Raw genomic sequence first — 27,613 nt, 5'->3', positions numbered from 1 at the left:
CCTTCTCCATACAGCAGATCCTACCAGCTCCAATTTCAAGATATGTACTTCTTGTTACCTTCAGCACTTCCAACCTGGTCCAAGCCACTTTCATCCTGTACCTTAATTACTTTGAGTGTCCTTACCTTTGACTTCCTGTAGTCCACTTTCAACACAGCAGCCAAATGAATATTTGGGGGGTGGGGTGGGGGTCCACGCCTCACAGCTTCCAGCAGCTCACAATCTTAGTTCCCTGACCTGAGACTGAACCTGGACCCTTGGCAGTGAAAGTCCTAACCGTTGCACCACCAGGGAATTCCCCACCAAATGAATACTTTAAAACCCAAGCTAGATCATGTCACCTCTCAACACTTGTCAATAGCGCTCCATTTCACTGTCTTTATAATGGCTTACAAGGCCCTACTTTATCTAGTCTTCTGCTGCTTCTATAACCACATTATCCTACTACTTACCATCTTCCTCAGTCACTTCTGTAACTAGCCCCACTGGCCTCTGCTCTTTCTCAAACATGCCACTATCTTCTCACCTCATAAACTTTGCAACACAGAATCATCTTACAAATATTCCTGTGGCTTGCTCTCACCTCTTCAGGTCTTTGATGAACTGTAATTTCATAAGGCCTTCCTCCCTAGCCATCTTATTTCCAATTTCAACAATCTTACCCACACATATGAAATCCCTCTCCTTCCCTGCTTTACATTCTCCAAAGTACTTATCTAGCATGTTTTGTCTCTTCAACTAGAATGTAAGTTGTATGAGGGCAAGATGCTTGCTTTGTTTACTGCCATCAGTAAATGGTATATAGTACTTAGTAAATACTAACTAAGGAATAAATGAAAGGCAAGGGAGTGCCTAAAACTACTTTCCAGAAAAGATGTAATCTAGCTTTCAGTTTTAACTTGTTTTCATCACTGGGGTTCTTTGGTTTTGAGTGTTATGTGAATCAAAAAAAGGGTCAAGATTCCACAGTGCAAAAAAGGTAGCACAAGACAAGTGACAATCCACAAACTGAATGAACTAACAGAAGTAGCCCCAGAGCTAGAGATTACAATAAATACAAGCCTCTAAGGGAATCCACAGAAGTCATAGAGAGGGCTTCCAACTTTCTACAGAATGTTGAATGATAGAGATCAAGCCAATCTTACTGGTTTTCAAAAGTGTCAGAGACCAGGATGATTTAGGCACTGAACCCTAACCCTATACCAGTTAGTTTAACCAACCTCTGTAACTAGGGATCCAGCTGTTTGGAAGTTTATATTGATTTATACCTCATCTATTCCCAAGGATGAAACAGTTGATATCTCTTTTAACAAAAGCAAATCACTAAATGTATGACTTTATAATAAATTTATATCATCCATTCTCACACTGTTCATTTACTACTTCTCTGTTCTTCCATTTAAGTCAGACCAATATTCCTAAAATATCAGCAACTTTATCACTAAAGTTTCAGGAGGGGCACCACCAACAAAAATGTTCTTGTAATATTTCAGAAAATGGAAGAAGAAATGCACAGGACTCGATTTTCTTTTAAAGAAGTGTTTAACACTGTTAAATTTATCTTTCCTTTTAGAGCTTTTAAACTATAGCTACTTCTAACTTTTTAAAAAATAATTTTAAGCATTATAGCCTAAAAATTCTTTCCATTTAATTGTATAATTTACAAGAATTACCTTGTGTGTGTGATTTTATTATTTCCCAGGAAAAGGGTGAGTATTCACTATCAGAGGCTATTAATTTTTTTTCTTATTAAAAGCACTGCTGTCTATACCAACATTTCAGATTTTTTCAAAGAACCAAATATACAAGTATGAATCACTGAGAGTGCTCACTAAATAAGCAGTACATGATGCTATCTTCTGTTAGAGCTGTTTCTCTGTGTGCCAGGCATCCTTCCAGGTATCCACGTGACAGTGTAGAATGAGGGCTTTCTCCCCTCAGCCACATCATACTTACACTGTTAGCTTCACTGTGATGATCAAATCTTAGGTATTCCCACTGAACTCAATTCCCACAGGATCCTGTGCAGTAAGAAAGTACATACTATACTACCAAAACTAAGACAACTATTATTGTATCAATGAAATGACAGGTAAAGACTAACTTGAAGACTCAGCACACATAAATGATCATCAGATGAGTGTTTAACATTTATTGATGGGATGGATAAATACCGATTGAGAAACATACTTGACAGCAAAATATCAAATTGATAGCCAGACTATAAAATGTATACAATGTACTTGTTTAATTTTTAAAAACATTTTTTAAAATTTTTTACAAAGAGCCCTTACTGTAATGGTCACTTACGTCTTATCATTCACATAACAGCAGTAGAGATCCCAGGAGTAGCATCCAGAACTGAGGTGCCCCAAGGAAGACAGAGGCAAGAGCAGAATAATATGCTGAGAAAGGACTCTTAAGAGCAATACAAAAAAAAAAAAAAAAGACAAAAATATCACCACAAAATTGTACCTGAGTGACATAGATTGGTAAAGTGTTTCATTTTTTTTTTCCTTCTTTGCTCTTTGGTCTGATAAGAAAACAGTTTTAGGTGTGGGGAGTAGGGTGAGGAGGTGGTCAGTTTCAAATCCAGAAACCTAGGTTAACACTAAGTCAAGTCAGCTGCATTCTTTTGTGTGCTTAACCCAGCCAGCACTTCCATCTTGTAACCAAATCCAATGTGATCAACCACTAATCAGTTAAGGCCTCAGCTTTCAACTGAAGAGTTCCTGATAACTTGATGGAGACATACTTGCTCTGGCTTCAATTAGCATGCTGTCAAGCATCCCTCTCCATGCTTAATATGGCAACAGAAAACCCAAGTCTTTCTCTTCTTTTCATTCACCATGAATACACACTTAAAAACAGGAAGAGTAGACACCACTTTTCAGTAAACATTCCTTTAGAGACATTAAAATGAAGGGTCTCCCACTTAAAAATAATTCTCACTCAAGACCACTCTATCAGGCAGGATTATAGTACCAGGCTTTTTATCCCACATAGGGATAAAGAGATAAAACTTGACAGTGTGATACAACATGAACATTCTTTAAACCAACAGGAACAGACACTCAGTTAAAAGCTGGGTGTTGACAAGCAGCAACGCAAGAAATCTGGGGAGACATCAGTCACTGAAAGTTTAGTGGGACTGCAGAGGGCTTACTTCTCACCATGTGAAGGGTTGCATAGGCTGCTTAAATTCTCCCAACCCCAAGACAGTAACATTTGTATTCCAACTTCAAGATGTTTGAGAATCCCTTTTCCCTGGCATTAAGATCAAAACAGATCATCAACAAAGGAATAATCCTCCTAAAAGTTAATCAGTTCCCAAGTTCCCACAGTCCCCTGTTTTTGTGGGAAATACAGGTATCTTTAGAATCCAACCATACTGGGATAAGACCCCTCTAATTGGCCTTTGTCCAGGAACAAAGAGGGGAATGGATTTTCAATGTGGGGAATTAGGTAGCAGAGGTGAAAGTAAACCCAGCACTGATGTTACCATGATTTTATTTCTATATTCTAATCCATTGCTGTTCCACCTGGAGATTTAATTTTTCTATCAATACTGGTGAAGCCAATAATACAGAACTATGTAAAAGGATACATTAAATGAAAACACTAAAATCATCAAAAAAAAAGGGGGGCGGGCTGAGGGTCTCAGATATGGAAACACATTAATTCAAGTAAAAAGACTAGACTAATTCCCAGTATTTTCTAAACCCAAAAAGCATAACTGATACTTCAGAAGACCAACGTAGCTTTAGATTAATGCTTCACTAAAGGTAAGTGAACAGCAACACAGGTATCTGATTAAAAGTCCTAAGGATAATTCACAGATAATCGTTTTTGCCAACATGAGATTCAAGCAAAGTTTCAGGAATGAGATTTATAGAACTTGAGGCTCCAGGCCTGCTTATCACCACTTATCGTTGATAGTCTAGGTTAAAAGAGGGGGGGAAAAGCCATGTTTACGAGACTAACTTTGGATGTATAAATCCTGTTTCTCACCCTTTGAAGTGAGGGTAAAAGACGACACAGTGTTTAGAAACCGCACAACCTCGTGAAGCCTAAGTTTATGGAATTTGGACAACATGCATGCTAGCTGACAGGGACATCTGCTAACCCAAAGACAATGCAGCGAACACTTCATGCAGAGCCCATAAGGAGGCTCATAACGTACGCACAGATATAAAAGCAGACACTACAGGTATCTTAAAACAGTATCAGGAGGCACTAATACAGAAAAGTCTCTAAACTGACCTATATCAGCAACGATCTACTAGTGCAAAGGCCAGACTATGAGGCAGAAAGCAGCTTTTAGGCTCTAGTAAGCACTTTTTTCAAGGTCACTCCTGACAACGTTCTAAGGAACTAACTACAGACTGCCATGGAGAACTGCTGAGGCCAGGTGAATATGTATCTCTGTGGTGAGGAAGCAAATGTGATTAGAAAATATGCGACATTTCACGAGAAAAACTTAAAGCTGTAAGAGACATTTTCATAATCAAATCAGTGATCATCACTTCCACAAAGATATGAAAGCAAACTAAATAACCTTGAAAGGTCAAGGAAGAAAGCTGACTCCACCAAACAAAATCTAAACAAACAGCCTAAATTTAGTGAACACATCACGCATCTACCAATTACCAAACATAACTCAGAAAATATCAAGGAAAAAGAGGAAAATGTCATCTGTAAAAGTGACATTCCAAGTCAAAAGTATTACTGGTGTATCGATCAGCAGAGAGCTCACTTTGCACAGCAATGGCAGGCACTCTAGAAAGTTAAAATATGAAGAAACGTAGGACACTAATCACCTTCGGTTAAGGTTTATTGTACAAATTCCCTCCTGTATTAGGCCAGTGCATCAGCAATTCCAACTGCCTCAGTTTTCTCCCCAACCTGTCCCCGGCAAGCAGCAGCACACGTAGAACTCCTATCTCCCTATGACTTCCAATGAAAATATTCAATTTATCCATAAAGAATATTTGGTGTGAAAAAAGCTGCATTAAAATCAAGAAGACAAATTCAAACTGCATCACCTTTTCCATAGCAAAAAACACCATGAAGATTGAAGACTATCACAGTAAATGATCTGTGACTTGGTGGCATTTTCAGCTGGACAACTGGGTTTAGAATTCTTTCTAGCCCCCTGAAAGATTTCTTTCCTCAACAAAAACATTCACTCCTAAAATATGGGACAATTAAGTACCCATAAGAACAGGACTCCTGATCCATTTTCCTAAAGGACTTTTAGAAATCTCCAGAAGAACTTCTGCCTAGAATTAAAGCCACCAAAGATGGACAATCTAAACATAACAGTTATCTGTAGGCTAGGCTTGCTCACCCTCATGGCATCAGCACTGCTAAATTCGTAAGTTTCGGTCTCTGAAGTCATACAGGCTGCAAAAATTGAGGATGCAGCTGCTTCCCTTCAGACATACAGAAAGTCTTACATTCATAATATAATTTAAAATATAATGTCCTAAAAATCCCCAATCACAATTTCCATTGTTTTCAGTATCCTCTAGCTCCATGGCTTCTCCCAGAACTATTCTCACATATGGTCTGGGCTTCACAGAAAGGACAGCACACCCCACTTCCATTCAGGGACCCTGAGACTGCTCTCACTTGAACACTTTGCTAAAGCCCAACGTGGGGGGCGAAAAAAAAAAAAATACAATTCTGTAGGGCCAAAGCCAGCCTAGCTCTCCAGCCTTCTTCCTCAATCCCATCTTTGTTCTTTATCAAAAGGAAAAAGAGGGTAAAAAAGGAAGTTCGTGTAAGAGTTCAAAATCAGACTATTGGCTGCACCTGCCCAAACCAGAATTTAGAAGGCTACTTTCAATTACAACATAAAGAATAGGGGGAAACATCCTGCCAAATATATGCCTCTTCCTCCCTTTATGCTCAAAAAGGCCACACCGTGTTCTCTCTAGTAGACTGTCCAGAAGTAGAAATGGTGAAGGACAGGGAGGGAAAGATAAAACATGATTTTTAAACACACACATACTTAATATCACACATACCCACACTTATATACACACTTACAGGTCGAAACACTTCAAGTGGCCAGAGTCTGTCTCAGGACTCATGGCCAAAATCCTATCTTCCCATCCCGCCTACACACACCCCCAACCCTCCAATCCCACCCGGAAGGACTCATTACTGTGTATCTCATACACACAGCAAAATCCCTCCCCCTCCCCCAATTATATATAAAAAAAAACTAAACAGATAACTTATTTTCTTTAAATTATTTTTTAAAAGTCTCTTAAAAGATTTTGACGTTTAAATACTTCCTCTCTTCTGATATATTAAACACCAAAAGGATCCACAACTGTTTGATAAAACAAACCCTCCATATTTCAGTCCTGGCAAGAAGAGGGAAGATATCAACTCTAATCAACCTAATTAGGAGGTGGAGAGGCCAAGAAGAGAGAAAGTATTCTGAATCATTCACAGCTTTAACACATTCTCACCTCTCCAATACCAGTAAAAACTATAATAAAATAGTTAAATTTCTGAGGCAGGAGATATTAACCACCAAGGCCCTCAACCATCCTCCCACCTATGTCTCAATATTAATTTATTTCCTAGTCCAAGAAGGGTGACATATTTCATATGAGAAGTAATTTTCTTAGTCCAGAATCAGTAGTTTAAAAACAAATGTGTTTTTAAAGAAGCTTTTTTCTCTTCTTTTTTACTTGGGAAGGGGTGGAAGTGGTGGAGGAGGTTCTGATGGTAGAGGTGGTGGCCGGGGTTTGTCTGTGTTGCCAGATCTGGAGGACATTCCACCAGCCCGTGGATTCATATATTCTCCGTAAGAATGAACATATTCAAACGCTGGGGGCTGAGTGGGCTGAACACCCTGGGCATTGAGAAGGGAGTTAAGCATATTCACAGTATCTTGATAGTCTGTGGTCTGGGGTGTATTGTGACTATTGGCCCCAGTGGAGCTTTTATCCAATTTCATGTGAGGAACTCGGGTTTTACAGCTGGGCTGTGAAAAATGAAGGCCACTTGTGTCTGAGCTATGCCCAGGCAACTGGGCCATTGTAGGAAGAGGTGGGAAGGAGAAATTTATGGAAGAGGATTTAGCACTCTTGGCAGTCTTGGTTGAGTGATCATACACCGCCCCTCCAGTCTCTTCAGGGAGGGGCCTTTTACGAGAAGAACTGGAAGAGGAGAAAGAGCTAGACAAGCTATAGGGTTTGTGTGCTAAGGTGCTTGTCTGGCTACTATGTTTTGGATCACCCAGACGTTTGTTCCCAGTACCAGCTGGAAGCTGTGAGTGAGAGTGTTTGTGTGAGTGGTGATTATGATGATGATGATGATTAGATGGGTGAGTTTTGTGCTTTTCTTTGTGCTCTCGGTTCTTTGTGACACTGTCATCTACAGAATTGTGCTTGTCAGCTGCAGTGTGAACTTTAATGCGCATTTTTATCTCCTCTGGTTTTGTAGAGGCAGCTTTATCTCCACCTGTCATTGGGATTCTCATTTTGAGAGCTGTTTTGTCAGTTTTTTCCAGAAAAGGCCGCTCAGGGTTTTCTGAGCCCTCTATGGGCATTTTCAGAATGACCGAAGAATGGCTGTCATGGTGAGACAGGAGATTCTGGGCAGCATACGCATACTGTGACTTCACATTGGCCTCCATGTTCTCCAGTTGCCTCTTCTGGGCAGCCAACTCTTCTGCATGCTTTGCACGGTATTCTTTCAGTGATACTTTAGCTGACGGCACACTTTTACTATTCTGTTTCTGGGAAACAAACGCATTTGAACCATCCTGTTGTAAGGAATGATCAGCTCCAAGTGCTAAATTCTCGCTCTTCCGATAACCCTGAGCAGGTTCTACCTTGAAAGGAGGGTGGGAGGGCAGCCAGCGCTCACTTGACAACATCTCCACATTGCTTAAGTTGCTCTTTGAGTCTTCAGTGGCTGGAAGGGAAGGCACTGCACTTGTGGCAGAAGAAGCTGACATGCTCATTAAACCTGCAATAGTTGTATCTGAAGAGCTCTGGGAAATCATATTAAGGATTGTCTGCTCCGAAGAGTTTTCATCTGCTCCTCGGTCATCTGCTTTTGTTTTCCTGTCAGCCTGCCATGCCTAGAATGAAGCAAATAGCATTTTTTCACTTCAAGTAATTCAACATATGGGAGAAAAACAGTGAAATGAGTGGACTGTGTCTGCTGTGGCATTGGGAGTTGGGATAGCCCATAACCAGAAGGCTACTCTAACATGAGACTGATAATTATTACCATCAGGAGATTTAAGATTTTTTAAAACTTCAATCAAGAATCACAAGATCGCAAAGAGGCACAATACCTAAGGTATGAAAGCAAACCAAGTGTCCAACAAAAAAAAAAGAATGGATTTTAAAAATGGGGCCTATACATACAATGAAATATCATTTAGCCTTAAAAGAGGAGGGCAGTTCTGTGAAGACAGCAGACTAGGAAGCCCCAAGAATCTGTCTCCCACCTAAACAACAACTGTACAGGCAGAATCTTTTTGCTATAACTATTTTGGAACACTGTAGTCTGCTGAAGGCTTGTAATTTCCAGGATAAGTAAGCCATGGGCAAATAATTGGGTTTAATTTCCCTCAATTTCAGCTCTCAGCCCCAGGTAGCTGTGCATCCGTTCCTACAGTAGCTTTCTCACCGCTTGGGGAAGCCTGACTGGCAAATGCTGGAGATGTTGCTCTGATCGCTGACTGCTGCTTTCAATCACAGAGGCACACAGAGGCAGGAGACCACTGCTGCACCTCCCTCCATTGTTGGGATCCCCTCCTCCTCTGGTTGAAGTGAATTCCTCAGATACAAAGGGCCAATACCCTTCCTTCCCCACTTCATTTTTTCCTTTTCCCTCTTTGGGAGCCAGACATTATGGTAGAACATTTGGAAACTACAAATACAGAAATGTCTAGGAGAAGGCTCAGAAAAGAGAAGTCCACAATTTTACACATCAGGCTAATCTTCAGCACAGAGATATCCCTCAAAATCAAGCCACCAGCCCAAATATACAAAAACAAAAAATAACAAACCCCAGGAAAGCGAGGGAATCTGATTTCCAGAGTTACCATGTTATTAATATTTAAACATTCGATCTTCAACAACAAAAAATCACAAGGCATATAAAGAAGCAAGAAGTATAGCCCATTCGAAAGGAAAAAGAAAATCAACAGAAACTGTCCTGAAAAAGACCCAACGGCAAATCTACTAGGCAAAGACATTAAAATGACTGCCTTAAAGACACTTAAGGAAATGAAGTTGAAAGTTAAGAAAACAACCTGTTAACAAAACGAGATATAAACATTTAAAAAGAAAATAAAATTTTTTAAAGAAACCAGAAAGAAATCCTGGAGCTGAAAAGTACAATAACTGAAATGAAAAATGCACTGGAGGATTTCAAAGGCAGATCTGAAGAGGCAGAAAAATCAGCAAATTTGAAGACAGCACAATGGAAATTATATCAAGTCTGAGGAACCAAAAGGATTAAAAAAAAGAAAATCAGAGTACTATAACTTTAGGATGTTCAAGATAATCCCATGATAAATACGAAGAAAACAGCCTAGAATACAAAACACAAGCAAGAAAGTTTAAAATTTTTCACTATGAAAAATCAACTAAGTACAAAAAACAGTAATGCAGGAAATGAACAAAAGGCTCTAAGGCATATAAGCATACTTGTGGAGATGTTGTGGGTTCAGTTTCAGACCATCTCAATGCAGCTAATATCACCATAAAGTCAGGGAATTCCCTGGTAGCTCAGTCGGTAAAGAATCTGCTTATAGTGCAGGAGATCCAGGTTCAGTCCCCTGCTTGGGAAGATCCCCTGGAGAAGGAAATGGCAACCCACTCCAGTATTCTTGCCTGGAAATCCCATGGACAGAGGAGCCTGGTGGGCTACCGTCCACAGGGTCACAAGAGTCAGACTGAGCAACTAAACCACCACCATCACAATAAAGCAAGCCACAAAAAATTTCTCATTACCCAGTGCATATAAAAATTATCCTTATATTGTCTATTAAATATGCAGTAGTATTATTTCTTAAAAAAACAAGCACATACATTAATTTAAAATACCTTATTGCTAAAAAATGCTAACCATCATTTGAGTTGTAGTAGTATTAAGGATTACCGATCACATATCACCATAATAGGAATTTCCAAAATATAACAGACACAAAGTGAGCAAATACTACTGGGAAAATGGCACAAACAGACCTTTTCATTGCAAGGCTGCCACAAACCTTCATTATAAAAAGTGCAATATCTGCAAAGTGCAATAGCACTAGGTATGCCTATATAAAAAATACCATAAGTGACAGAAGTAAATCTCCCCGTATCTGTAATTACTTTAAGTGTAAGTGGACTAAACTCTTAAGGAAAAGATAGATTTGTAGAATGGATAAAAACATATGCCTGAACTCCAACTTATAGTTATCTGTATGCCACTGAGATCCAAAGACCCAAACAAGCAAAGTGAAAGGATGGAAAAAGAAATACATGCGAACAGTAACCATGAGAACATGCCTGCTATTCTAAGAGCAGACAAAATAGACTTTAAATCAAAAAAGGTTTTAAGAGACAAAGAAGGACATTATATATGTTAAAAGGCTAGGTACAGAAATAAGACACACCAGTTATAAACATTTACATACCTAGTGACAGGCCATCAAAATTATGAGGCCAAAACCTAAAAGAATTCAAGAAAAATAGACAGCTTTACAGTAATAGTTGAAGACTTCAATACTCCCTCAGAATGGTAGATAGATCAGACAAAAGATGAGGAAATAGGACTTAAATGATAAACTAACTAGATCCAACAAACATATACAGAACACTCTCCCCCAAATCAGCAACATACATTCTTTAAGTGAATATGAGACATTTTCCAGGACAGACCATATGTTAGGCCTCAAACTTAGTCAACAGATTTTAAAAGACACATATCGTACTAAAAATCAAAACAAGATAAAAGTTAGTGAAAACTGGGGGGAAAAAAATCACAATGGATCAAAGAAATCAAAGGGAAATGAGAAAATACTTAAAGAGAAAAAGGAAAACAAAAGTACAACATTTCAAAACTTAAGGGATGTAGCAAAAGTGGTGCTAAGGGAGAAATTTCACTAAAATCAGGAAACTAAAATCCCACAAGCTGTGAAACACAAACACAAATCAACAAACATCTCAAAATAACAAACTTTTACAATTTAAGGAACTAGAAAAAGAGGAACAAAGGTAGCAGAGAAATATACAATAAAGATTAGAGCAAAGAATAAAATGGAAAAAAAAGAAAAATAGAGAAAAGTCAAAACAAAATTTGGGGACTTCCCTGGTGGTCACGTAGTTAAGAATCTGCCTGTCAATGCAGGGGACACAGGGTCAAACCCTAGTCCAGAAAGATCCCACACGACGTGGGACAATTCAGCCGGTGCACAACTACTACTGAGCATGGGCTCTAGAGCCCTTGACCTGTAACTACTCAGCCTGTGTGTTCCAATCCCTGAAGCCTGCACATGTAGAGCCCGTGCTCCAGAACAAGAGAAGCCACCAAAAGAAGTAACACCAATCCTTTTCAAACTCTCCAAAAAATAAGAGGAGGGATACTACCCAACTCATTCTATGAGGTGAGCATCACCCTGATAACAAAATCAGACAAAAACACTGTAAGAAAGGAAAACTACAGGCCAATATCCCTTAAAAACATAGATAAAAAATCTTCAACAAAATACTAGCAAAATGAATTTGACAGCCTATTTTAAAACCTACATATCATGACCGTGGGATTTATTCCTGGAATATAAAGACAGTTCAACATACGGAAATCAATTGCTATACTATGTCACAAAAAGGGAGACACGACTGAGCACAAGCACATCACATAAGCAGAATGAAAAGGAAAAAACCAATACATGATCATCTCAATTTATGAAGAAAAAGCATTTGACAAAATGCAACACACTTTCAACATAAAAATACTCAACAAACTAGGGATATAAGTAAACTTTCTAAACATAATAAAAGCCATATATAAAAAACCCACAGTGAATATCATATTCAATGATGAAAGACTGAAAGCTTTCCTTAATATCAAGAATAAGGGAAGGATGCTCACTTTCAACACCTGCATTCAACACACTTCTGGAAGTCCTAGCCACAGCAATCAGGCAAGAAAAAGAAATAAAAGGCATCAAATTGGAAAAGAAGAAGTAGTATTATCGGTCTGCAGATGACATGAACTTATATGTAGAAAACTACAAAGATTCCATCAAAAAATTATTTTCTCTAATTCTATTAGAATTAATCAATGAATTAGGCAAAGTAGCAAGATAAATAAAATTCAGTTACAATTCCCTGAATGAACAGTAAACAATCTGAAAAGGATATTATATGAAAACAATCCCATTTGCAACAGCATCAAAAAGAATAAAGTACTTAGAAATTACCAAGTAAAAGACTTGCACGGGTTTCCCTAGTAGCTCAGAAGGTAAAACACCTGACTGCTATGCAGGAGACCCGGGTTCAATCCCTGGGTTGGGAAGATCCCCTGGAGAAGGAAATGGCAACCCATTCCAGTATCCTTGCCTGGAAAATCCCATGGACAGAAGAGCCTGGTGGGCTGTACAATCCATGGGGTCACAAAGAGTCGGACATGACTCAGGGACTAATACACAAAGACTTGCACAGTGAAAACTGCAAAACACTGGTGAAAGATATTATGGAAAACATAACCAGAAACTCATCCCGTGTACTGGATCCAAACATTAATTCAAACATTAGTATTGTTAAATGTGCATACTCAAAGCAATGTATAGATTCCTGCAATCACTATCAAAACTCCAACGCCATTTTTTGCAGAAATAAAAAATCCATCCTACAATTTATATGAAATCTCAAAGGACCCTGAATAGACAAAACAATCTCGAAAATGAAAAACCAAGCAAGAAGACTCACACTTCCTGATTCCCAAACTTACTACAAAGCCACAGTAATCAAAACAGTGGGGTAATGACATATAGATGAATGGAACAGAAGTCCAGAAAAAACCTTGTCATACATGGTCAAATGATTTTTGACAGGGATGCCAAGACCATTCAATGGGGAAAGGACAGTTTTTTCAACAAATGGTACTAGGAAAACTACACATCCACATGCAAAAGAATGAGACTGGACCCTTACATTATACCATATACAAAAATTAACTCAACACAGATAAAGGATTCAAATCTGAGATCCAAAACAATAGAATTCATATACCCTGAGAAAACCATAATTCTAAAAGACTATACCCCAATGTTCAATGCAGCACTACTTATTTACAATATCCAGGACATGGAAGCAATCTAGGTGTCCATTGACAGATGAACGGATAAAAGAAATTGTGATACCTATATACAATGGAATGTTACTTAGCCACAAAAAGGAATGAATTGGAGGCAGTTAAACTGTGGTGGATGAACATAGAACCTGTTATACAGAATAAGTCGGAAAGAGAAAAACAAATATCATATATGAATGCATATATATGGAATCTATAAAAATAGTATTGATGATCCTATTTCCAGGGCAGGAACAGGCACCGAGTACAGACTTGTGAACACAGAGAACTTCCCCTTGTGGGGGAAGGAGAAGGTAAGATGAATTGAGAGTAGCACTGAAATATATACATGACCACATGGAAACAGTGACAGATTTTATTTTCTTGGGCTCCAGTATCACTGCAGATGGTGACTGCAGCCATGAAATTAAAAGATGCTTGCTCCTTGGAAGAAAAGCTATAACAAACCTCCATAGTGTATTAAAAAGAAGAGACATCACTTTGTCAACAAAGGTCTGTATAGTCAAAGCTATGGTTTTCCCAGGAGTCACGTACAGATCTGAGAGTTGTACCATAAAGAAGGCTGAGTACCAAAGAATTGATGCTTTTGAATTGTGGTGCTACAGAAGATTCTTCAGAGTCCCTTGGACGGCAAGGAGATCAAAGCTGTCAATCCTAAAGAAAATCAACCCTGAATATACATTGGAAGGACTGATGCTGATGCTGAAGCTCCAATACTTTGGCCACCTGATGCAAAGAGCTGACTCAAAGGAAAAGACCAATGCTGGGAAAGATTGAAGGCAGGAGGAGAAGGGGACGACAGAGGATGAGATGGCTGGATGGCATGAATGGACACAAGTCTGAGCAAACTCCAGGAGATAGTGAAGGATAAGGAAGCCTGGCATGCTGCAGTCCATGGGGTTCAAAGAGTCGGACATGACTTTGCAACTGAACAACAACAATGGCTGGTTCACTTGTTGTAAGGCAGAAACCAATATAACACTATAAAGCAATTATCCTCCAATTAAAAATAGATATATACAACTCTTAGAAGAAAGCAAAGAACAAAAGGTTCACAACACTGCATTCAGCAATAACTTCTTAGATATGACAGCAAAGGCCAGGTGACCACACCCCTCCCCAAAAAGGACTCCATGGAAATATTTAAATTTTGTGCATCAAAAGACACTATCTGGAGTAAAAGGCAACACACATAGGAGAAAATATTTGTATAGTATATATCTGCTGAGGGATTAGTATCCAGAATGTGCAGAGAACTCCTAAAATTCAACAACAAAAACCAAACAACCCAATCTGAAAATGGACAAAGGACTAGAACAGACATTTCTCCAAAGAAGATACACAAATGGCCAATAAGAATATGAAAAATGCTTAACATCATTCATTATCAGGGAACTACAAATCAAAGCACATCCTTTAGACAGCTACTGCCAAAAAAACACACATTAACAGCAAATGTTAACAAAAATATAAAGAAATTAGAACTCTGTGGAACTAAAAAGCCTCTTGATAAAAGTAAAACAGGAGAATGAAAAAGTTGGCTTAAAGCTCAACATTCAGAAAACGAAGATCATAGCATCTGGTCCCATCACTTCATGGGAAATAGATGGGGAAACAGTGGAAACAGTGTCAGACTTTATTTCTCTGGGCTCCAAAATCATTGCAGATGGTGATAGCAGCCATGAAATTAAAAGACGCTTACTCCCTGGAAGGAAAGTTATGACCAACCTAGATAGCATATTAAAAAGCAGAGACATTACTTTGCCAACAAAGGTCCGTCTAGTCAAGGCTATGGTTTTTCCAGTGGTCATGTATGGATGTGAGAGTTGGACTGTGAAGAAAGCTGAGTGCCGAAGTATTGATGCTTTTGAACTGTGGTGTTGGAGAAGACTCTTGAGAGTCCCTTGGACTGCAAGGAGATCCAACCAGTCCATTCTAAAGGAGAGATCAGTCCTGGGTGTTCTTTGGAAGGAACAATGCTAAAGCTGAAATTTCAGTACTTTGGCCACCTCATGCGAAGAGTTGACTCCTTGGAAAGGACTCTGATGCTGGGAGGGATTGGGGGCAGGAGGAAAAGGGGACGACAGAGGATGAGATGGCTGGATGGCATCACCGACTCGATGGACGTGAGTCTGAGTGAACTCTAGGAGTTGGTGATGGACAGGGAGGTCTGGCGTCCTGCAATTCATGGGGTCGCAAAGAGTCAGACACAACTGAGCAACTGAACTGAACTGAACTGTTTGGTAGGAATGCAAAATGGTACACCAGTATGGAAAACAGTGTAGTGGTTCCTCAACAAAATAAAAATAGTACTAGCATATGACCCAGCAATTCTACTTCTGGGTATATACCCAGAAGAACAGAAAGCAGGGTCTCGAAAGAGATACTGTACACCAATATTTATTGCAGCATTATATACAAAAGCTAAAATGCAGACACAAACCAAATGTCTATCAATGGAAGAATGGATAAATAAAATGTGGTACAAACACACAAAAGATCATTCAGCCTTTTAAGAGAACAATTAGAATTCTACAATATGCTACAACATGGATAAACCTTGAGGACGTGCTAACTGAAATACGTCAGTCACAAAAAAACAAATAATGTATGATTCCACTTACATGAGGTTTACAGGTACTAACAATAGTCTAAATAATGAAATATAATTGTGGCTGCCAGAGTTGGGGAATAGACAGTCATTGTTTAACGGTTATAGAGTTTTAGTTTTAGAAATGAAAAGTTGTGGGGATAGATGGTAATAATGACTGCAGAACAGTATGCTGCTGCTGCTAAGTCGCGTCAGTCGTGTCCAACTCTGTGAGACCCCACAGACAGCAGCTCACCAGGCTCCCCCGTCCCTGGGATTCTCCAGGCAAGGACACTGGAGTACAGTATAAATGCATGTAATACCTGTATACTTAAAAATGGCTAAGACAGTAAATTTTATGTTATTTGTATTTTACCACAATTTAAATTTTTAAAAAAATTTTTTAAAGAGGGAAATTCTGCCATTTGCAACAACATAAATGAACCTAGAAGACCTTTTGCTAAGTAAAATAAGCCAGACAGAGAAAGACAAGTATTATGTGATCTTACTTATGTGAGGAATCTAAAACAGTCAAACTTGTAGAGAGTAAAATAGTAGTTTCCAGAGACTGAGGGAAGGAGGAAACAAGGACATATTAGTCAAAGGGCAAAAAGTTTCAGTTATCCAAGATGAATATATCTGAGAGATCCTCTGTACAGCATAGTACCTATAGTGAAACATATAATCCTGTGGGAATTCTCTGGTAATCCAGTGATTAGGACTCGGTGCTATCACTGCCAGGGTCCCAGGTTCTAACCCTGGTCATGAAACTAGGGGCTTCCCAAGTGGCACAGTGGTAAAGTATCCATCTTCTACTGCAGGAGACGCAAGAGACGTGGGTTCAGTCCCAGGGTCGGAAAGATCCCCTGGAGGAGGAAATGGCAACCCACACCAGTATTGCCTGGAAAATTCCATGGACAGAGTCTGGTGGTCTATAGTCCATGGGGTCGCAAAGAGTCAGAAAACAAATGATCATACACACACACACACACACACACACACACAAAACTAAGATCCCGCTACAAGGCAATAAAAATTATGAAGTTGTATTCATTCATGAACATCCTTGTCTTATGATTACAGTTAGTCTAAAACTCTAGAAATTTTGGTAAAGTTTTACACAAAAGTAAAAGACAAGACTTGTGTACTCTCAAATCTCCTTTGAACCCTAGGCAAACTCATTTTCTATAACTCAACTTAGGAGAAAGAAATTAAGCATCCTCAGTCTAGAATTCTCAGAAATGCAAGCAATACTTTTAAGCTTTCTAACACTGAAAAAAAAAAAAAGAGAATAATTTCGTTAATCATAAATAAGACTTTCAAGAATACCCAAAATATAACTTTGAACTGTGATCTATATAAAAACAAAATTCTAAAATCCATTTAAAAGCAAGTAATGTCAAAGATAAAATTACAATACCAGCTCTAACCTCCTAACTCTGTCTCTTTCCTATATAAGAAGCCAACATTCTGTGTCTCAGAAAAGCCAAATTTTCCCCCTTAACACTCTACACACAAAAAAATACTCAACCAATGTTGCTCACCAACTAAAAACCAAGAAGAGTTGCAAAACACAAAATAAACCCTGCTGTTACCTACATCAATGCATTTCTGAGCCAGTATTCTAGCTATGAAGCTGACATCGTAACTACTGCATAACTATAAAAAGTAGAAATTCCAAACCTAGGGTACATATCCATCTGGTATCTCACTGGTGCAGTCAAAAGAAAGTGACAACAATAATTCTTACCCTCCAATTCCAAATTCGTTTTAGCCTGTTGGGGGTTTTCTCCAGAATCTGTAGAAATTCATGTGTCAGTTCTACAAATGAAATTAGAACATTTAAGAAAAATTCAGAGAGGCAGAAGTAATGAAACAAGAATAACCTCAACTAACTGTATTTATCTGAAATCAAGTCACCTTTGGCCAGGTATGTGACAGATCAAGAGCAAGTGCTTTTCAAGGTCCCTTACTCTAAAACTTACCATCTAAAAGTTCCAAGGTCACAGTGGCGTCAACATACTCCCACCAGTGCTTCCCATCAGTTGAGACTGGGATCTCCCAGTTGGACCACTTGCAAGCCAGATGAATGCAGACACAGGCCACCACAGGAGGTGTGTACTGCAGGCTGAATGTGGTCAAATGCAGGCTGACATCAGAGGGAAGGAAACAAGAGAGTGTCATGAGCTCTCAACTGAACCCAAAGTTAAAAAACTCTCCATTATTAAAAAAAAAAAAAAAAGAAAAAAAAACACTGGAGAGCAAGAAAGGCAAGAAATAGCCAGTGCTCTGATCCAACACCCAACCTAATCTTTCCATTAACCCATCTGCTCAGGTAACAACTTGTCTAATTTTTTTGACTATACATCATTTAATCCACACACTGATGAAGGACCAGAAAAAATAAAAACAAAAATAGACTGAGTACTCAGTTTTTTTAAATAAGGATTAATCAGCCTAAGAATAAGGTCAGAACAAAAGAAAAATTTTAACATTTTTAATATGTATAATCCCTAAATCAAATACTTAAGGAACTATCCTAAAAATTATCTTATTTCTTGCCAGTCATAGGTCTGGTCTCTTTTAAACATTGAATAGATAATCACTCACTCAAGTGTGAATATGCTTGATAGTTTATTTTTAAAATCTCCCCCATCAGGCTATAAAAATGAACTTCTTAGCCTTGACAGTCATTAGGAGTATCTTTGGTTTCCAAGAACTACAGAGTAGATTGGAGATGAGAATGAGCAAATAATTTGGTAATACATGTTATGTGTTAACTTTTTCTTTAAAAAGGGAATGAGAAGGAAAAAGTATCACAACTCTTCACACATATATGTGCCCATTTATCTGGGAGTGAGTGAAGACAAAGAGTACCTTTTAAAATACCACAATTACAGCAGAATCCTCCAAACTAGATTTTAGTCACCAACTGGCAATGAAATCCAAGTTTAAATAAACTTTCAAAACTATGCTCTTGGATATTTAAATGTAAAGTAACAAATGCAGAATTAAGTCGGCTATCAATCAGCAACGAAAATATTTTATCACCTTAACAAATTTAATAAGCAGCATGGAAATTTTAAGGCACGCATGACAACTGTGCAGAAAAATCAACAGTTACCATGGACTTGTCTATAACACATTCTATTAATATCAGAGATCCTTGACTAGATCTTCGGCTCCTAGCTTACTAAGTGCCAGACCTATCATCTTTCCATATACCCAACAAAAAGTGACAATTCCAACCCAAGTAAAGTACTATCCCAAAAAGAGAAGAGAAAAATATTAAAATATAAACCTGTTGGTTGCCATGAAGTAAGAAGTTTGTGCTAAGTCCTTGCTTGCTAAAAAAAAAAAAGGGGGGGGGGTTATTAGTTCCATTCATTCTCAATAATTACTTAGTAAGCATTTAATATTTGCAAGGCAGAGAATACAGTGGCAAATGAGACAGACATGGTCTCTGACCACCTGATGCTTACATTCCACTATCAAATGAAACAGTTTAAGTGATTTTTTAATTATATTAACAATTATGCTGCTTCCAGACTTAGGGACTCAAGCTTTATTCTGCACACCACATATAAGGGTTACATATTTAAAATACAATTCCTGGGCATCCTCCCTAGAGTCTAACTCAACACTTTTGGAGAAGGATGTAGTAACAATGAGCATTTTTAACAAGTAACTCAGAGATCCTGATACAAGAGTCCACTAAGAAATTCTAAGCTAGGGGCTGAACTAATCTGGAGGCAAGATCAGAAGACCTTTACATATTTGGAAAAAATTAGCAAATGACATAAATTATTTAAACATATTACAATTAAAAAACTCCTCCTTCAAAAAAAAATTTGTCTGGGTGACAAATTTTAATCTTCCTTAGATGAAATATTAACATATTTAACTCATCTCTGTTTAACACTATGCTTGCTCAATGTAAACCTTTTAATGTTCTCAAAATATAAAGAACTCAAAAAACTTGAATTTTCAGATGAAACACATGATAAGGCCAATTATCAGTGAAAATCTACAAAACAAGAAATTGTGTTTAAATGCACAATGCTATTAGATATTCTTTCTTGATATTACTATTTGAATAAAAAGAAGAACTAGGTTTAATGCAATCATGGCTACTAAAGTTAAATTAGAATAAAAAGCAAGTCTACCAAGGAATTAACAATGATGAAAGTTAAGTTCAAATCAATTCTACATGGCCTTCTGGGTAGCCTTTAACAGTGTCCAGGACAACCAACCCTAGAATCAAATTAAGATCACTTCCCTGGTGGCTCAGACCATAAAGCATCTGCCTGCAATGCGGGAGACCTGGGTTTGATCCCTGGGTCAGGAAGATCCCCTGGAGAAGGAAATGGCAACCCACTCCAGTACTCTTGCCTGGAAAATCCCATGGACAGAGGAGCCTGGTAGGCTACAGTCCATGGGGTCGCAAAGAGTCGGACACGACTGAGAGACTTCACTTTCATTTTCACCCCCAAGATATCCTTAAAATTGCTATTGGATACTTTGATTTTAGTGACTTTTCAAAATCTGCCTCCAGCTTTGATAAACAAGAAACTCACTCACTTTATCTGGGAGTCACCTAAAAACACTACAAGAACTCAACAGAAAAGCTCCAACCACTCATTTTGAAATCTAAAAGCCAGATAGGTTTTTTTAATTTAAATTTTGGCCAAAGCAGCTGTATTATGTATTAGCCTACAGTAAATCTTAGCCTCTAAATGGTAAAACAGTTTAAGATAGCATCTCAGGTTGGGATTGGGATTCCTTACCTCGAACAAGCTGAGTGCACTTTACCACATGTGTATGTGGGTGATCAATTGTTAGTTCAAAGCCTAAAAAAAAGTAACTGGTTAAAAACCTAAAGATACTCAAAATATTTTATACTGCTTTTATCTGAGTCATCATTGAAGGCTTCTCTCATTTTCTGGTCCCAAAACTGCCTATTGAGAAGCTGAGAGTCACATAAAGTATGGAGCACACTCTTAAGATTATCTTCAAAGGCACCACTCAGATTAATGACGTTAATAGAGTCTCAAGATCCCTGAACTATCAGTAACATCTGAATACAAAACGTGTTCTTAGGGACAACAGAATATATGACTGGAAAAGATGCAGTTACACAATGATTATCTGTGAAAGCTTAACCTTTAGAAAACATTTTTAAAACCTATTCCTCTCTTACTTCAGTCTTCTTCCTTTTCATCATCTCAATCATCGTTAAGTACTGATCATTTTATCTAACTTTAAATGATCTTAACCAAAATGTAGTATGTCTATAAAAATTTTTCCAAGAAATTTCTTTTTGTGTACGTAAATAAAATTATCTAGTATGAGTAAAGAAATTCTAGGGAATTCCCCGGCAGTCCAGTGGTTAGGACTCCGCACTTGCACTGCCAAGAGCCTGGGTTCAATCCCTGTCAGGGAACTAAGATCCCTTGTGCAGCAAGCCCAAAAAATAAAAAAAAGTCTGAGGCAAACTGATTAAAAAAAAGAAGAAGATTCTATTGCAAAATTTACTTGATGCAAATTATTCTAAAAGCACAACTGATTCTTACAAGTTAGATTTTACAGGTTTCCACATTAAAATATTAAAATGTATCCCACCAGAAAAATATCATTGCCCCCTAAAGTATGGCTACCTTGAAGATAACTAATATAAAGTAAAAATTAGCAGAAACTAATTTGAAGAATTCATTGTGTGTATAGGTGTATATGCAAAAAATACAGGCCGATCAGCAACTTTCCCACATGACTCATGAAATACTCTATCTAAAGAGAAAAATGAGAGCCCAAAAGAACAAGAAAATCTTTATTTTCCGTATTTGCTAAGCTTTTAAAGGCAGTCTTATGAAAATAATACTAGATAATAACAGTACATCATCAGTTCTTTAGCCCATCAATTTAATTTAGCTTGAATTCCTCCATCTCCACTCTACTGTTTTAAATGCTGATTACCAATTTTTAAAACAAATACTGTTATTTAAATATAAGGACAGACTATGAAAACTCCTGGAAGGAAAAAAGTTATTTAGATAGTTTCTGCTATTATTTATCAGAAAGTTAAACACTGCCAAATCTTATCAAGCAAATCATGAATCCTAGAATAAAAACAAGCAGAAAAAGCCTGCTAATGGCTATCTCAAAGGTCGGTGGTGCCTTCATTCTCTCTGTGGCAGGGTTAAGCAATCTCTACAATGTACAAAAACCTTCCCAAGAAATTCTCTTCCTGTTTCCTATTTTGCAAATTAGAAAAACATTCTATTGCATACATATTTCTTTAATGTTTTAAAGGAAAATAAACTTACCTAAAGTCTGCAGAATTATGCTTTCTAGTATCACCAGATCTTGAACTTGCTGCAGGTAAGCCTGCAGATGTGAGAAGACACAAATTATTCCCCAAAAAGACACAGTATATAACATAAAGTGTAGACAATTCTATCATAACAACCTCCAAAGGAAACCAAAGCCACAAAAGGCAAGGGTGCAGTTATGAGGGAAAGTAGGAACTGAAATTAATCCTTATCCCTAACGGATTCTCCTTTAAAAAAAGAAATAGATAAATAAGTGGTACAGCAAAAGATGTCACTTTATTTATAAAGGGCTACAGAATAAACACCAGACATCTGGTTCATTTTCAGACTGACATTTTAGGTTATAATGTTCATATGATACAGATTAAAAACTTTTTTTAAATTAAAATATTAACATACCTTTTTTTAACATCATCAAAACACACTGCACAGCCTTCCCACAGTACTGCATGCAATCTCAAACATTTGATTCCTGTTAAACTTTCCTTTTAGAGTAATGCTGCTGCTGCTACTGCTAAGTCGCTTCAGTCGTGTCCGACTCTGTGCGACCCCATAGACGGAAGCCCACCAGGCTACCCCGTCCCTGGGATTCTCCAGGCAAGAACACTGGAGTGGGTTGCCATTTCCTTCTCCAATGCATGAAAGTGAAAAGTGAAAGTGAAGTCGCTCAGTCGTGTCGACTCTTAGCGACCCCATGGACTGCAGCCTACCAGGCTCCTCCGTCCACGGGATTTTCCAGGCAAGAGTACTGGAGTGGGGTGCCATTGCCTTCTCCGTTACAGTAATGCTAGATTTTTTAAATTCACAGAGGAGTTCACAAGAAAATAGAACAAACAAAAATCCTTCAAATTTGTACAGCCATTACTGTAGCCACTATCCATACATGTCTATCAAGCACCTGAGATGTGCTATGAATGTATAATATACAATGAATTTTAAAGACTTAGTTAAAAAATAATAACGTTAAAAAACACTTCATTAATAATGTTTTAAAACTGACTATATGCTGAAATGACTATATTTTGGGGCTTAACAAAATGCTATATAAAATGTTAAATTAATTTTAAATTTAAATAAAAATTTAAAATAAAAGCTTAATGAAAAGCTTAATAATTTTAATTACATATGTGACTTCCCTTACATTTTTATTAGATAGCACTGGTATAGAGCTCTAGGAGAATGAAGCTTGAGCCAAGAGCTAAGAGACTTATGTTGCTGCTAACTTTCCACTGAACTTTATGATCTTGACTGAGTCCAATAAGGACTTAACCTATGTATGGTAGCTCTCCTTTCCACATAATGAAGAAAGCATCTTCTCCGAGTCACCTCATAAGACAGACTCAGGTGAGAAGTCATGTAAATATACTTTAAAGAAAAAAAAATTGGGATTTTACTTTTTATTTCATTAAAATTTTGTTATTTGGTCAATTCTGCAGACCAATGGCAATTAGTAGTCTTAAACATAAATAAAAGTTCAGACCAACAACTTTTCAACAAAACTACTCTGGTGCAGCCCAGAGAGAAAATGTCAAGACACTGCTATTTTAAACACTTGACTCATATAACTAGGAGCTGTGGTTCCACAATTTCACTTATCTCTTACATGCATCCACTGTAACAGACAAATAACCTGGTACAGAAATCTGTAGTTTTTCTTCAAACTCATTGCTCCCCAATCACTGAATTCTAAAGCCAGGAGAGTTTCCCCTCTTTATAAGGTCAAGGAAAGATGGAAGGGAGGAGGCAGGGGAAGCTATATGTAGACACAAAGGATAAAAGGGCAGAAGCATATATATCTGAATTATAATCAACAGTATTCTCCTAGGCGAAGAAGGGGAGATGAGCTTCGACTTTTACTTTAAATGATTCTTTAGTGTCTGAGTTCTTTTCTAATGAGCATACTTGAATTTCTTAAAAAGTTAAACATATAAATGACAGGATCCATTTTTTAAAAATTCATTAACAAAAATAATGTTCTCCATAGAGATATTTCCAGTAAAAAGCTGGAAATTATCTTAAGAGATAATGGTTAAAATATATGTACATACATGATGAAATTCTATATCAGTATTTAAATAAAGTAGAGAATTGATGGGGAAATATTTGACATACAGTAAGTGAAAAAAGTAGGTATAAAATATATACATGTATAGCTACTTATAGAAAAGAAGCTGGAAATACTGGTTCATTTATATATCTGTGGTACAAATTATACCTAGCTAATATATTTTCTTCTTTTTATGCATTTTCCAATTTTACCAGAAAAAATACAACTTTTACCATAAAATTTCTATGTTTTAAGGAAAAAACAAACACTAAAAATTCCTTTAACAATCCCCATTGAGATTTCAGTAAATCAAAGTTGCAAAATTAAGTTATGATCAAAATAAATTAAGAAAAACAGATGTATGTAATTAATCAACCCCCTACCTCACTCCTGGTATCAGGAAGTGATTCCTGTGGATGGAGACAAGTGTGTGCTACCTTGATGACGTGCTCCAATTTTTTTGGCTGCTCCTCTACTTTGGCTGCTAAAAATAAGGCTGCTGGAGCCACAGACTGGATGAAGAGAAAATAAATCATTTTTATTATTTATTTCTAGAGCAAGGTAGTTCTAAAAAAGAACTAAGTTTTAAACCAACTTCTTTGTTTACCTCAATTTTCATCACCTGTTATGCTTTCCCTTCTATTTAAAATATCTTCTCCTCTCCTATCCATTAACCCAAGCCCACTTCCTAAATCAATCCTTCAATGAACTCTCATTAAAAGCTACTTTCAAGTAGCCACTATAGATGTAAGTAGACAGCTTTCTATTTAAAATGAGATTAAGTTTTATCAAAGCACTCTATATACTTTTTAAAAGGATTGTTAGGGAAATTAAAATAGAGGTAACCTTGTTCTCTTGTTCTAGAGAAGGAAATGGCAACCCACTCCAGTATTCATGCCTGGGAAATCCCATGGAAAGAGGAGCCTGGTGGGATCAGTCAGACACGACTTAGTGGCTAAACCACCACCACCAGTCTTGTTCAGACTTCAGAAGTAGGGCAGCAGGCCTCTGACTGACTTCTGACCTTGCCCGAACTCTGCCTGGACTACATGTCTGCCTGGCAAGGACACCAACCGTTACCAGCAAGTCAAGAGGCACTTTAGAGAAGAAAGAGAATGTGACTTGAAATCTCTAAGCCCCTAAGGGCCTGGCCAGCCCAGTCCCACCTCCAGGGTCTAAGAATTCTTATGACTAACAAGATGAAATAAACAGCATTGTAAAGTTACAGTAAAACCACAGCTGCTTTTTCGCTAGCAAACTGATGAAGATATCAGTTTGCAGCATTGGACTATAATAAGCAGGAGCCCCCAAAACTGCAATCTGAAGCCTCACCCGTGGGGTAGATGTACCACCCTGATCTTTTCCAACTGGGCCTCCAGATTGCTGTTAACTTCTCACGGCTGTTCAAGTCTGGATGTAGGTTGTCAGCCCAATTTGGTGATGTATACACTGTTACACTTCTATTTCTTTTCTTTTAATGACTGTATATTGAAATTAAGTCAAATAATCTTCTATAAAAAAATGAAATTATTTATTTGTGTGTAACGAGTGGTTTCTTTTGTTAATGAATCCTTCGAACCTAAAACGAAAGTAAAACTTTTGGCAAAACATAAATTGGCACTGTAAGCAGGATTCGTGAAGCAAAATGCCACTCTTAAGAAGAAAGACATTAAGGTTAATGAAGTCTTTATTTCCAGATGGGAAGATGCCTTACTTCTTGTTGGCTACTGGACATATGCACTGGACTGTGTGAGAAGTGGGACCCCAAATTAAAGAGGGCTGAACCTTTAAAAGTTACTGAATGTTTGCAGCTCTTGCCAAGTGAGAAAGAACAAGAATGTACCATGATGGATCAGAGAGGCTGGATCCTCTCTGCCTACCATAAGGTTCAAGAAGCCAAATTAAAACTGGTTGAAAAGAAGTCAAAACTGGAGAAAGAATTATGCGACCTGCAAGGTTGATTGTCCATGTTACAATGTCAAAACTACACTTTAGCTGACCAAGTATCCATTTTCCAGTTGGTAGCTGAAAAAGCTGCTGTAAAAGTGCACAAGTTAAATATCGAAAGGAGCAAGGCACAGTTAACAAAAAGAAGTTCATTCTCAGGAAATGACGGGGGGAAGAAGAGAGACCAAGAGACATTTTAAATCTCAAACAGAAACTAAACCACTGCCTGTCTTGATATATGTGTCTGTCTCAGTATGTGTCTTTGTCCTTGGATAACACTGCTAAGGTTAACTTGTAAATGAGCTCTATTTAACTGACTTAAAACTGCGTACTTACAAATTAAAGCTAAATATCTAGAAAACTGGCCAAGATAAATTTTAGGACCACATGATCTGGGAAATATTTAGTACGAAGCCGATATCTGCCACTGAAGATGGTTTAAGTCTGTTGAGTTAATCAGTATAGATGTCTCAATATGTCTTATAGATGTCTAATATGTCTTAGAGTCATCGTATAATAATCAGTAGAATACGTTCACTGTGCCTAGGCTTAATATAAGCTAAATAAAATCTTGCTGTTTCCTTTACAAATTTGTCAGCAAGGAAAGTAACTCAATGTGTAGAAATTTTTAAGGAAAGAAAATGTAAATGAGGTAAGAGCTTTTTTAAGAATAATTATGCTTTAGGAAAGTCTCCCTAACATAATAGGGCTTTGCTGGTGACTGAGTGGTAAAGAATCCACCTACCAAAGCAGGAGACTTGAATTCCATCTCTGGTCTGGAAGATCCCACACGCCATACAGCAACTAAGCCTGTGCTCGAGTCGGAATGGCAACTACTGAGCGCTAGCACTGCAACTACTGAAGCCAGCAGGCTCTAGAGCCCTTGCTTCACAAGAGAAGCCACCACAATGAGAAGCCTGTGCACCACAACTACAGAGTAGCCCCCACTCGCCACAACTAGATAAAGCCCACACAGCAATGAAGACCCAGCACAGCCAAAAAATAAATCAAAGTATTAAATAAAGTCTTTTGTCATCTTAGTTATGGCTTTATTCTGATGCCTTTGTAAAAAATATTTGAAAGACACTTGCTCCTTGGAAGAATAGCTATGATAAACCTAGACAGTGTATTAAAAAGCAGAGACATCATTTTGCCAAGAAAGGTCTGTACGGGCAAAGCTATGGTTCTTCCATAGTAGGTCTGGTGGTGCTAATGGTAAAGAATCTGCCCGCAATGAAGGAGACCTGGGTTCGGTCCCTGGTTTGGGAAGATCCCCTGGAAAAGGGAATGGCAACGCACTCCAGTATTCTTGCCTGGAGAATGCCATGGACAGAGGAGCCTGGTGGGCTA

The 27,613-nt window shown here is 37.9% G+C and overlaps 1 protein-coding gene across 2 annotated transcripts in view; it reads right to left on the bottom strand.

Moving 5' to 3' along the window:
• The window catches only part of CCNT1 (cyclin T1), a 40,695-nt gene continuing 15,208 nt past the window's right edge, over positions 2,127-27,613 (bottom strand). The window contains 7 exon segments of one of the 2 annotated variants that reach the window (NM_001285696.1): positions 2,142-8,110; positions 17,691-17,761; positions 17,926-18,089; positions 19,242-19,287; positions 20,728-20,790; positions 22,264-22,324; positions 24,700-24,828. In NM_001285696.1, coding sequence (NP_001272625.1) covers positions 6,707-8,110; positions 17,691-17,761; positions 17,926-18,089; positions 19,242-19,287; positions 20,728-20,790; positions 22,264-22,324; positions 24,700-24,828 — 1,938 coding nt within the window. In that variant the 3' untranslated portion in view covers positions 2,142-6,706. 2 annotated transcript variants of the gene reach the window in all.

Source organism: Capra hircus, chromosome 5 (genome assembly GCF_001704415.2).
Source record: "Capra hircus breed San Clemente chromosome 5, ASM170441v1, whole genome shotgun sequence".
NCBI lineage: Eukaryota > Metazoa > Chordata > Mammalia > Artiodactyla > Bovidae > Capra > Capra hircus.
The sequence above is the reverse complement of the archived record's forward strand: the minus strand, read 5'-3'. Positions and strand labels throughout refer to the sequence as shown.